Source organism: Mauremys mutica, chromosome 20, assembly GCF_020497125.1.
Source record: "Mauremys mutica isolate MM-2020 ecotype Southern chromosome 20, ASM2049712v1, whole genome shotgun sequence".
In the NCBI taxonomy this organism is placed as follows: Eukaryota; Metazoa; Chordata; order Testudines; family Geoemydidae; genus Mauremys; species Mauremys mutica.
In genome coordinates this window covers 6,984,796-6,997,464 of record NC_059091.1, presented here as the reverse complement: position 1 = coordinate 6,997,464, position 12,669 = coordinate 6,984,796, and the positions used below count along the sequence as shown (strand labels likewise).

General features: G+C 50.1%; 1 protein-coding gene across 2 annotated transcripts in view; it reads right to left on the bottom strand.

Moving 5' to 3' along the window:
• SP1 (Sp1 transcription factor) overlaps positions 1-12,287 on the bottom strand; it is a 35,641-nt gene extending 23,354 nt beyond the window's left edge. Inside the window, exons 1-3 of one of the 2 annotated variants that reach the window (XM_044994842.1) lie at positions 12,125-12,287; positions 9,255-9,355; positions 6,664-8,152 (exon numbers count right to left, since the gene is read on the bottom strand). In XM_044994842.1, the coding sequence (XP_044850777.1) occupies positions 6,664-8,152; positions 9,255-9,355; positions 12,125-12,131 (1,597 nt within the window). In that variant the 5' untranslated portion in view covers positions 12,132-12,287. Of the gene's footprint in view, positions 1-6,663; positions 8,153-9,254; positions 9,356-11,462; positions 11,621-12,124 lie in introns of those variants that run through there. The other variant, XM_044994843.1, reaches the window with a different exon arrangement.
• Between the last annotated feature and the right edge of the window lie 382 nt (positions 12,288-12,669).

The window sequence follows — 12,669 nt, the reverse complement described above, 5'->3', positions numbered from 1 at the left end:
GAACATGAAAAGGAGAATATCCAGTGCAATTCATAATGCAATGGGACAGTGAGAGCGTAAGGGTCTGCCTGCACAGATCCCTCTACAGGATCGGGGCCTCAAGTTGCCCCTGTGGTCGAATGACAGCCAAACTGAGTGCAGGAGGAGAAATTGGTGACACAGAGTCAGGGTATTTCCTTGGTGCAGATTTTGTAAACAAACATGACAATAATTCTGTTTTCCTGCCCCCTTTTGCAGGACTCCCTGATTAGGGAACAAGTGCCCTGACCCAAGAAGTAGCCATTCTGAGCTTGTGCTCTCCAGATGTTCCCGCAGAAATCTTCCTTCCAGATCACAGAGGTAAACGATGCTTTGCAAATTTAAAAATGCAGCCTTGTTCCAGCCAGGAGCCCGCTGTGTTTGGAAGGTGGAAAACCCTGTAAGCTCCACTCTCCACCCCCTGCCTGCTCGTGCAGGTGGCATCCTCCTCTTTTGTACTCAGCTGTTTTGCACTACAAAAAGAGCCTCAGTTGAGTACTTCAATCGGTTAAAGTCCTGAATGCCTTGCATCAATGACACCTAATGGGAACACATTACAGTGATCTGTTTACCTAGCACATACTTTAACCAGGCAGTCGATGATCCCTATCTTGAAGGCAACCTGCACTTACAATACTATATAAAAGTACTTTACTATTAATTGAGGTGTCCAACATGCAAACTTGGTCCATTTCACCACATGTGCCATAGATTTTGCAGTTAATGGCCTAAAGCTAAAAGATTGGTTTCTTAAAGTGAAGCAGAAAGGTGAAAAGAAACTACGGTGGAACAGATTTCAGAGCGGTAGCCGTGTTAGTCTGTAAGTTGTTACATGCCCCAGAATTTCCACAAAGTCTTTGCTACATCACAAAAAAGGTATCAACATGCAAACTGGCTTTCTTGCGCTATGCAGGCTTACGCTTTTTGACACAGATGATATTTTAATGACATCTTTAGAAGATGCATAGCAGGAGTGATGTCTCTTTCATTGATCCTTAGATGAGTGGTATCTGAAGGTTGCAATCCCACTCCACAAACATGTAAAATTAAAACCAAATTCTGGAGTTGTCATGGAGCTAGATGCATGACAAAGTTTGATCACAATCTCCACTTCATCAAGACAATCCTCATTCCTATTAAGAAATGGAAGCTACCACAGTTTGAGGGTGACTACTGAGATAATAATAATACCATCGAGCTCTTATATAACCCTTCAGACCAGTAGATCTCAAAGCACTTTATAAAGGGGATAAACATCATTATCCCCATTTTTCAGATGTGGAAACTGAGGAACAGAGAGGTTAAGTGGCTTGTTCAAAGTCACCAGCAGGCCAGTGGTCAAGCCAGAAACAGACCCCAGGTCTCCTGAATACCAGTCCAGTCTTCTATCCACCAAGCAACAGTGCCTGGCACTATTACATCCTCAACACAATACTTGAGCCTAATTTCATGTATGTATTTATTACATGCAAAAAGTTATATTAAAAACACCATTAAGGCTGAAAATCATTAAGGGTACTTTGTGAATGTGATAGCCTCTGAGAATTATTGGGGGAGATTTCCAAGGCTTTCTAGAGGATTTAGCCATACAAGAGAGTTAGGGAATTCTAGAATTAAGGTAGTCTGTGAAAATTTAAATTCTGCCCACTCTGGCATACACGAAAGTCTTGCCCAAGATCACAGAGGGAGTGTCTATAACAGAGACAATCAAGAACCCAGCTCTCCTGGGTTCCAATCCAATGCTTTTGCCACAAGAGAACATCCTTTCTCTTCTTACAACCCTCTGCCCCATTTACTATTCATCCACAACACTGAAAGAAGCAGAAGTCCTATAGAACAACTACAATGTGAAATTGCATAACACACAGGAGCAGAATTAATATTGCACCGGCACCCTTATTTCTGGTACCTGCCAACTCTTTAGCACTTGACTTTGATCCTTAGTTCTTTTAATTTTTTTAATTCCCTTGGATTTTAAGAGAAAACTGAAAGACAGAAATTGTATCACGTGGACCCATACTGACTCCCTGCCTGGATGATCAGCAGGGCTGCAATCCAGAACCATTAGATCCACAGTACAAACCATTATCACTTGAGCTAACGGAGTATAACTAATAGCAGTAGTAGAGTTCTCTCTTCTGCATGGACTAGCCATTAAAGGTACATACAACACACACCTCACCAATGGCTTACACAAGTATTTGCACAGAGCAGTGAAACACTGCAAGTCGGGATTCCACAGTTTTATTTCCTGGCTCTGGAGGGAATGAGATCTGGTGGTTAGAGACAAACACACACACCCCCGCACTCCCACCCCAAACTTATTCAGAATGGCTGCGGAAAAGATCTGAATCTCTAATATTAAAGACCAGGGTTCTATCCCTCAGCTCTCTATAAGTGAGCTTGTGCAACCACTCAAGTTACTTCTGTTAAAGGAGGAAAACAATATTCTTACTCAATAATACAGCCAAAAGCCAGGAAGTACGCAGAGTTAGTGGAAGAACCAAGCTGATAGCTCTGCTCTCCTAGCTCCCACCGCTTCCCTGAGGACAGGGGGGGCAGCTTCTGCTCCTCCCCATCTGATCTCCGTGGGGTCCAGGAGCAGGCACAGCAGACAGGATGGGTCAGTGAGGATTCTTAGTGCGGGTGAAATGTTCAGCAATTTTAGCAGCAAACCTCGAGCAATCTCTGCTGAGCACGTACAAATGATGATGTTCAGAGTCACATAATTCGGCAAGATCCGGTTAGGTTTTGATGAGGACAATAAGGGCGGGCACACTACTGATTATATACGGCTATCCCCTGACAAAATTTCAATTTCACTTTTCCCTTCACCTCACTCTCTGAAGCACATTAACAGTTTGTGCCAAAACGTTAAAAAAAAAAATCAGCCCTTACACAGAGTGCAAACATGGAAAGTCCCAGCACAAATTGTTAAAGTTTGGCAGAGTGATAAGCAACAGGGGCTCAGAATAGAAAACGTCAGGCAACTTTAACAGTAGGCATCACTTCCAGCTCCGCCTATAATTTATTTATATCTCACCACATGAGAGCTTGGACAAAGTAGGTTCCGAAATATCCCTTGAAGCCTGCACCACAATATCTATCAAACACACCTAACTAAACTAAATCAAAGCGTCACCTAAACATCATATCCTCCAAGCTGAGGACAAAGGCCTCTGGCCATCTCTGCTGCAGAATTCATTATGTCAGACAATTAAAATGTAAGGCAGCAAACGTGTGATCACTGATGCAGGGGTGGGCAAACTACGGCCCACCAGCCGTTTTAAGCCAGCCCTCGAGCTCCCGCTGGGGAGCGGGGGCTGAGGCTCCAGTCAGGGAGCAGGCTTGGGGGTCGCTCCACGTGGCTCCTGGAACCCATGGCATGGCCCCCCCCTCCGGTGCTCCAGCTGGGGAGCAGGACCTGGGGCCACTCTACAAGGCTCCCAGAAGCAGCGGCATGGCCCCCCTCCGGCTCCTACGCGCTCCAATGACCCCCTCCAGCATTCCAATGGGAGCTGCAGGGGCAGTGCCTGTGGATGAGGCAGCGCGCAGAGCCACCTGGTTAAGCTTCTGCATAGGAGCCAGAGGAGGGACATGCCGCTGCTTCTGGGAGCTGCTTGAGCTAAGCGCTGCCCAGAGCCTGCGCCTCTGAGCCTCTCCCCATGCCCCAGTCCTGATCCCCTCCCACCCCCAGAGCCCCCCCCACACCTCAAACTCCTCATCCCCAGCCCCAGCCCAGAACCCTCACCCCCCCCACACTCCCACACCCAGCCCAGAGCCCCCTCCACACACCCAGCACTCCTCATTTCTGGCCCCACCCCGGACCCAGCCCCTCATCCCCTCCTGCCCCCCAACCCCAATTTTGTGAGCATTCATGGCCCTCCATACAATTTCCATTCCCTCGGGCCAAAAAGTTTTCCCACCCCAAATCTGATGGGTAGTCTCCAAGATCATTCCTCCCTGATCCATCCATCAAGGGCAAAGCCATCTCACAAATACAGGAACTAGGAGTTGCCTATATGCTTCAAGGCATGTTTTGTACGTGTTTAAAACGGAGCAAGCTGAAGAGGCTCGGAGCAGGCAGCACAGGATGTACCTGGGAGGATCACAATGTTAGAGCACTAGACAATACTAGTGAATCCACTGAACACAAATCAGACAAATGCAATGACAAAAACAGGCCCTATACTATGCACACAAACGACTTATGAGAAAGATACACGTTCATGTTATTTCGTTGACTTTATACAGTGGAAAACCAACAATTACAGTTAATCAGATATGAAAACAGCTCGTAGACATACAAAACCCAATCAATTGAACAGCAGTTCAACAGGTCACAAAACACTGCAAAACAATTCCAAGGAAGTGGCTTTATTCTCTTTTGTGTAGGAAACAGAAGTTGAATTGCGCAACATTTAAATTGCTTCTGAATTACGTGACTCACTTGAGTGGCTGCATTTTTAAGTAAGATACAAAATGATGCGACACGCAGCACCCTAAGAAGCTATTACCAAGCAAAGACGAGAGTTTAAAAATATTACTTTTCAGCATTAATTTCTTTCACTGAGTGAACTTAAGAAATGCTCTGTCTCAAAAGTAGGAACAAAATTTCTGAGTGTCAAGACTTGCAAGACCATAAATGCACATTGCACTATGACACCATAAGGCTATACCAACTATCGACTGTTGAGAGGGACCATTTGTGAGAAGACAGTAGTGATTCAATGGAAACAATCAGGGTTCTTTGTGCCAGTCTCAACATTTGAACATCTCCAAGTAATGAGATCATAGCATCTTATTTACCCCCCCCCCCCCGCACACACACACATTTTCTTCTGATCACACACTTCAAGTCACTGTATGGAAATTCCTAATTTAAAATGAGGAAGAAATATTATAATGTTCCCCCAATTAGACTCTTTTGCCTTGTAGAGTTTGCAACCCTGCCTGGTTTATCCCCTGGGTCAGGGGAGTCAATCTCATATTGATTTCCACTTTTAATTATGATCCGTATTCGCTTAGGCCTCCATAATGACCATATACTGCCTCCAACATACAATGGATCTCTTACTCATGTTAATAAGGGGTTTGGACAAAGATCAGGAGTAGAATATAGGCTTTATTTGGCAACTTAATTTTACTTGTCCCTAATTTGTTTAGGGCTACATTGTTGCACTCAGCATTGCTGCATAGTGGGAGAACATCTTCCCTTTTAGAATCATGGCTATTTCTGCCTTTTGGTTCTCTTCTTTCCTCATCCTCCTCTCTGTCTCTCTCCCTCTTCCCTATCTGGCTGAGATCTCTCCCAATTCCCTGGGTTTCACTCCCACACTTCACAGAGTCATAGAGTTTAAGGCCAGAAGATCATCTAGCCTGACCTCCTGAATATCACAGGCCACCAACACCACCTGCACACTAAACTCAACAACGGAAGTGAGACCAAAATATATGAGACCAACGGATTAAACAACCATGTGTTACAGGCAGAGGGACTGAGATGCACCAGTGCTTGCAGCTCCTGCCGAGTCAGGGAAAGGATTACATGAGGTATACCCAGATAATCCCAGCAAGTGACTCATAGGCTGCAGAGGAAGTTTGAAAAACCTCCAAGGTCGCTGCCAGTTTGACCTGGGGAAAACTCCTTCCCGACCCCACATGTAGTAATCAGTTAGACACTGAGCATGTGAGCAAGAACCAGCCAGGGAACACCTGAGAGAGACAGGAGGCTTGGTGCCACCCGGCCCTGACCCACCCTGCCGTGGCCATACCTGAAGCTTCAGAAGGGGGAGATTAATATAACACCTCCCAGAAATGCATTTGGGGAGGGGGGCAGGGGAAATCCCTTCCTATCCTAACCCCTGCTGGTGACTGGCTGAAATCCCAAAGCTGGAATACAAGACATGCCTGCCACAATCACTTCCCTCCACTTCATTTGTTAAAATGATCAGCAATGAAGGAGTTAACCTTCATAATTGGATTTTGGTGTGAACTCCACGATTAAGGGAGGGTGGGCAGTTAGTTCACACCTCTTCAGAGTTCATTTCAGGTTGTCTGATCATTCAGGGAGCCAACATTGCCTCTGTAATACTTTGTTCCTATGGCGGGACTTCATCTTCACAACTATGAAGGGTAGGAACTTTTTAAAATGGAAGCTTAGAATCTGCTGAATCTGAACTGGTCACATGGCCCACACACAAAAAAGGTCAGATCTGGCTTGCAGACTGGGTGTTTGACACCTCTCCCCCAGCTGGCTGTGTTGTCTGGACACTTCAGGTCTTTGGGTTCCTCCCCTGATAGCAGTGTTTCTCAACCCGGAGGGGTCGTGACCCCCCAGGGGGTCACAGGACAGGTTTGGGGGGGGGTCACAGGCAGGACCAGCATTAGGGGGTAGGAACCATGGCAATTGCCAAGGGGCCTTGCAAAGCCAATTCACATGGTTCAGCCCCATGCCCCGAGTTTAAGATGGGGGGGTTGGAATTTTTTCTAGCCGGGGGGGCGGAGGGACGGGAGTCACAATTTTTTTTTAAGTCCAAAGAGGGTGACCAGCACAGAATGGTTGAGACACACTACCTTATAGGAAGCGAGATCAGAAACAAAAAGAAAAATTCAGAAGCCATTTCAACAAACCATCCAACTTACCAGTGGCATTTGCTATAGCCAGCGGCAGCCCTTGTAGCTGATGTACCTGGATTCCAGACGCTCCCAAGGCACTGAGGTTAATGGTCTGAAGGCCTGGCATAGAAGACAGCTGAGCGGCATTGACAGTGACAGTGCCACTGGGGAGCGAGGCAGAGGCTATTGGCGTGAGCGTGTTGGTGTGCCCCGTCTGCCCCAGAGATACTCCCTGCATTGGGGCCAAGGTGATTGTCTGAGCTTGGGGGTTCTGCACCTGAAGATTCTGCAGCTGAATAGTCTGCCAGCTGACCTGCCCGTTTGGCCCCACAGTAGGTGTTCGAATAATGATTGGCCCAGAGTTGGGGAGTGCTTGAAGCTGAAGGTTCTGCAAAGCATCTTGGGAGATGGCTTGGGTGGTAAAGGTCTGGCCAGAGAGTGGAGCAGCTTGCAGGGCCTGAATGGTCTGCCCTCCCTGGACAAGCTGAGGCTGTACTAGGATCTGCTGCTGGGACTGTTGATTTTGATCGGCATCCTTCTGCTGACCTTGCTGAAGCGCCACGCCAGAAACCTGGTTCTGTAGAGAGTCTGAATTCTGAATGCCGCTAACTCTCTGGGGTGTCTGGACCTGAACGTTTGTTCCCATGGTCCCACTGCTGGAAAAGTTCATGACGCCCATGTTACTGCTTGTGGTCGTGGTAGAGTAGCTGTTGGCATTGGTGAAAAAAGCACCAGAGCTGGCCAGGGACGTCACTATGTTGGAAGAGCTGATTGCAGCACCAGAAGTCACTATTTGAGAGCTGCTGTCTTGAGAACCAGAGCTGCTTAAAGTGACGGTCTGAGAGGTGGGCGCCAAGCTGGCAGCAACACTACTGACAGGCAGCAAGGTGATATTACCATTTAAAGCCACTGGGACATTTGCCACATATTGAGTTTGTCCTGAGAGGCTGTTATTGGCCAAGCCAACCCCCTGGATTGGGACAGCCTGCTGCAGCAGATTTGGCATGGCGGCTATGATATTGCCTGTCCCGCCTCGGTTTGTAATGATCTGTTGATTTGTCCCAGGGATGATCTGAAGTTGGCCAGAGGCATCCTGCTGGACATTGACTTGGGCTGGGGTGGTGGCAAACTGCAGCTGCTGCCCATCGACAGTCTGAAACTGTGGGATCACCTGGTACTGAATATTAGGTATAACACCAGGCAAACCGGTCAGCACCTGCTGATTCTGCAAATTGGGGGCAGCAGCGACCACATACTGCCCAGCCGTCACAGGTCGGTTTTTTGGTGACGACTCGCCGCCATTGCTCCCTTGCTCCTTGGAGGAGGTGGATGTCCCAGGGACAGTGGAAATGATTTGCCAACCATTTGTCGTCTGGGCAAGCTGAGCGGCAGCAGCTGTGAGGTCCAGCTCACCTGAGCCCCCCTGCTGGCTCTGGGAGCTGTTGGAGTTCTCATTGGGAGACTCAATCCTGCTGCATGTGGCTGCCAGCAGAGCCAGGGGTGAAGGCTGGGATTCCTAAAGACACACAAGGAGGAGGAGTTAAGTATCCATTAGCCAGCCCAGTTGGCAGTGCAAAATAAGCAAAAACAAAGAGGAGCGTTCAGCTAAAAACCAGGGAAACACCCCGTAGTGACACACACACACAGCTGGAAAATAGAACTAGCAAACATAGGGCTATCAGGCACAAGCAAGTGGAGGAACATCACAGGAGGAAGGATTTCAATGAACACAAGGAGAGACATTAGAAATTGCTTTCATAGTTCAGCCCAAGACCAGGAAGTTTCCCTCTGCCGTGATATTTGGCACATCTCCAGAGGAGAGATCCTAAGAGGCAATACTATTGCTACTAGGCACCTATGGGCCTTGAGACCGTGCATCCCCTCGAAAGAAAAGGGGTTTAAAGAAGGGGCTACCACCACGATTTCTTGGAGGAGGTGCAGACATTTTAACACTGGCAGAGGTTTTGTACATGAACAGCCACATTCCATTCTCTACAGGTTCTCGTACCGTGCTCATCAGCATAGCATCTGAGCACCTTCTAGGTGGGCATTAAGCATCATGACTAACATGTCACATGCTTGTTCTCTCCTCCTCCCCCCCAGGGGGAGACGTGTGTGCAGTGGAGTGTTTTGTTTTGAAATTATACACACGCTATATGTTATGCAAGGTCAAAGAAGTGCCTGATATCCCCAGTCTTAAAACTCTCCTCTCTCTCTCTCCCAAAGCTAGCCCCTACCCTTTACTGTTGGTGCCACCACAAGGAGCCTCGCCACACAGAAGTCATTGGGTTTTGCAGTCTCACAGTGTGCACGAGGATTGCCAGGGTACCACCAACCTGCCTCCTTTCAACAGCAATAAGGTGGGTGGAGATAGATGGCAGGAGAGAGATCACTTGTTCATTACCTGTTATGTTCACTCCCTCTGGGGCACCTGGCATTGGCCACTGTCGGTGGACAGGATACTGGGCTAGATGGACCTTTGGTCTGACCCAGTACAGCTATTTTTATGTTCTTAAGGTATAAGAGGCTGTCCCATTTAGCTATTCACTAGTATGCACGCGATCCCCCAAGATCTTGATCCCACTGACACCATACACACATGCTGGGACTCCACTCACCTGACCCTCACCATTGCCTCCAATACTACTACTTCTACTACAAGCACTTTCTTCTTCCTTCTCAGACTTCACAACAGCCATTTCTTCTGGACTCTCTTGGTCTGCATGGGGAGGAAAATGATAAACCCTGTTACAATCAAACTGTAAAAGGTTTATGAGAAGCAGAGTACAGGGAAGGGCTGAGAAGGGTGATGAGAACAGTTTAAAAACAGGAAAGTTAAGGGAACAGAGAACACCCAGGAGGGTAAAAACAGAAAGAAGGGAGGTGGGACTAGAAAGGGGAAGGAGGGTCTTTCTAAGTACTTAAAGGGCACTAACCACCCCCCTAGTATCTAGGCACTCAACCAGACAGAGAGAGGTAAAGGGAAGGCTTGAGAAGATGGTGAAGGAGACAGAATGGGAAAGCAGAAGAGGGGAGGGAGACTGGCAAGCTGGAGAGAAAAGAGAATGGGGAAGAAATTGACAAATGTGGGGTTAGCACAGAAACTCAATGAGGAGGAAGTGGGAGGAACACACTCTCTTGCCTCTCTCAGGTTCCTCCCCATTCCACTCTTGCAAGTCCCTTCTTCTGCTCCCCTCTCCAGCCGCTGGGTTCTTCCCTCTATCCCCATGTCCTCCCTTTCTCAGGTCCCCACTGCACCTGCTCCCTCCCTCCCCTGCCCTGAGGGTTCCCCCTCCCACAGACCTTCCCAACCTCCCTCCCCACAGATTCCACTCCTACAAAGGTTCCCCCTACACCTAAGGCCAGTGATTCTCAACCAGGGATACATGTACCCCTGGGGGTACTCAGAGGTCTTCCAGGGGATACATCAACTCACCTAGATATCTGCCTAGTTTTACAACGGGATACATAAAAAGCACTAGCAAAGTCAGTACAAACTAAAATTTCATACAGTCAATGACTTGTTTCTACTGCTCTCTGTACTATACCAGGGGTAGGCAACCTATGGCACATGTGCCAAAGACGGCCCACAAGCTGATTTTCAGTGGCACTCACACTGCCCGGGTCCTGGCCACTGGTCTTGGAGTCTCTGCATTTTAATTTAATTTTAAATGAAGCTTCTTAAACATTTTAAAAACCTTATTTACTTTACATACAACAATAGTTTAGTTTATATATTATAGAGTTATAGAAAGAGACCTTCTAAAAACGTTTAAAATGTATGACTGGCACGCGAAACCTTAAATTAGAGTGAATAAATGAAGACTTGGCACACCACTTCTGAAAGGTTGCCGAACCCTGTACTATACACTGAAACTAAGTATAATATTTATATTGCAATTGATTTATTTTATAAATATGGTAAAAACTAAAACATAAGCAATTTTTCAGTAATAGTGGGCTGTGCCATTTTTTTATTTTTATGTCTGATTTTGTAAGCAAGTAGTTTTTAAATTAGGTGAACTTGTGGGTATGCAAGACAAATCAGACTCCTGAAAGGGGTACAGTAATCTGGAAAGGTTCAGAACCACTGCCCTAGGATCCTGCCCCACTAGGCCTCTCTCCTCCCCCAAGTTCCTGACCCCCTCCCCCACCAGAATCCATCCCACAGTGGTTCTCCCCTCCCCCTAGATCCTCCACAAGGGCTACCCCTCCTGCCAGGACTACCCCATGAGGGTTCTCCAGTTCCCCTTTCCTCCCCCACATACCCCCAGGAACAGGATCCCAGCCCCTTTCTTCATAGGCTCCATCACACAAGGGATCCCCCCTCTCCCCTAGAATCCTGGCCCCCCAGGGTCCGTTCCACAAAGGCTCCATGTAAGATTCACCCTCACACAGGTTCCACTCCCTTCCCTGAGATCCTCCCTCCCCACTTCCAGGTGCCTTCCCCCAGGATTATTCCCACCAGGATTCCTGGCCATCTCCTCCCAGGCTCCCTCCCCATGAGAGCTCTTCCTCAGGATCCTGGTTCCTTTCCCTATGGGAGCCACCACAGACAAACTCCTCCTCTGTCTGGGACCTCCCCCACCAGGGTTCCCCAGAAGATCCACCCCCACCAAGATTCATCCACCAGGGATCGTCACTCCCGCCCTCCTGGAGATCTGTCCCCTCTTGCACCCCTCCCCACAAGGGCTCCCCCTTCCCACTGGGATCCCGCCCCTATGACAGCTTCCCCCCAGGGGACCCACCCCATGAGAGTCCCCTCCCCCTCAGGTCCTCCCTCAAAAGCCTCTCTCCCCGCCCCCCTCCCCGCCAGGGATCCTTACCTCCTCCCCCAGGGATTCACCCCATAAGGATTCTGCTTCCCCTGAGGTCCTTCCTCCTTGAGGGTTCCCTGCGAGATCCACCCCCACGAGAGATTCCCCTCCCCCAGGAGGGCTCCCAGTCCCTGCGAGATCCACCCCCACGAGGGATTCCCCTCCCCCAAGAGGGCTCCCAGTCCCTGCGAGATCCACCCCCACGAGGGATTCCCCTCCCCCAGGAGGGCTCCCAGTCCCTGCGAGATCCACCCCCACGAGGGATTCCCCTCCCCCAGGAGGGCTCCCAGTCCCTGCGAGATGGATTAACCCCCTCCCCCGGGTGACCCACCCCACGAGGGTACAAAGGTCCCCCCTCCCCTGGGATCCTCCCCCATCTCGCGCCCCCTCCCCTCGTGACCTCCCGCACGAGGTTTCTCCCCTCCCCCGGGCTCAGGTACCAATCCCTCCCGGGACCGCCCCCACGAGAGTTCCCCTCCCTCCGGGGATCCCGGCCCCCTCCCCCGGGATCCTCCCCCGTCTCGAGCCCCCTCCCCCCGGGTCCCACCCCCCGAGGGTTCTCCCCTCCCAGGTCCCCTCGGCCCGGGGGGTGGGGGCTGGCCGGGGCGGGGCCGGCCCGTCGGAGTCGGCCGGACTCGCGTCCCCCGGGGCCGGGGTGGTGCCGCCCTTACCGCTCATGGTCGCTGCGGGGGGCGAGCCCAAGTCGCTCTCGGGGCGGGGGGAGGGGCGGGGGAGTCCGACTCGCTGACGAGGCAGCCTAACCCCGCCGGTGACCGCCAAAGGGCTGGCGAGGGAGGGACTGGGGGAGCTGTGCGACACGGCCCCGGCCCTGAGACACGCCTCCCGACTCGGCCCCGCCCAATCAGGAGGCAAGGGGGCACCCTGTGGGCGGGACTAATGGCGGATGACAGGTTGCATGGCTAATGGAAAATCAGGCGGATCCTAAGAGGGAGTGGTAGCAGTCCACGAAAAGCCCCGGCCCTAGGATACGCCCCCTTCGCGGCTCCGCCCAATGAGGGAGGGCAGCGGGAGGAACTGACGGAGGCTGTGGCCAATAGAAAACCAGAAGGCCCACTAGGCGAAGGGAGGGACGAAGGGATGAGGCAAAAGAACAACTGACGTGACAGATGGCCAATCAGCGATCATGCAGCCTCCTCAGGAAACCCCGTACGGGAGAGGCTTGGCGAGCATGAAACGAAGTCGTGATTGACGTGCA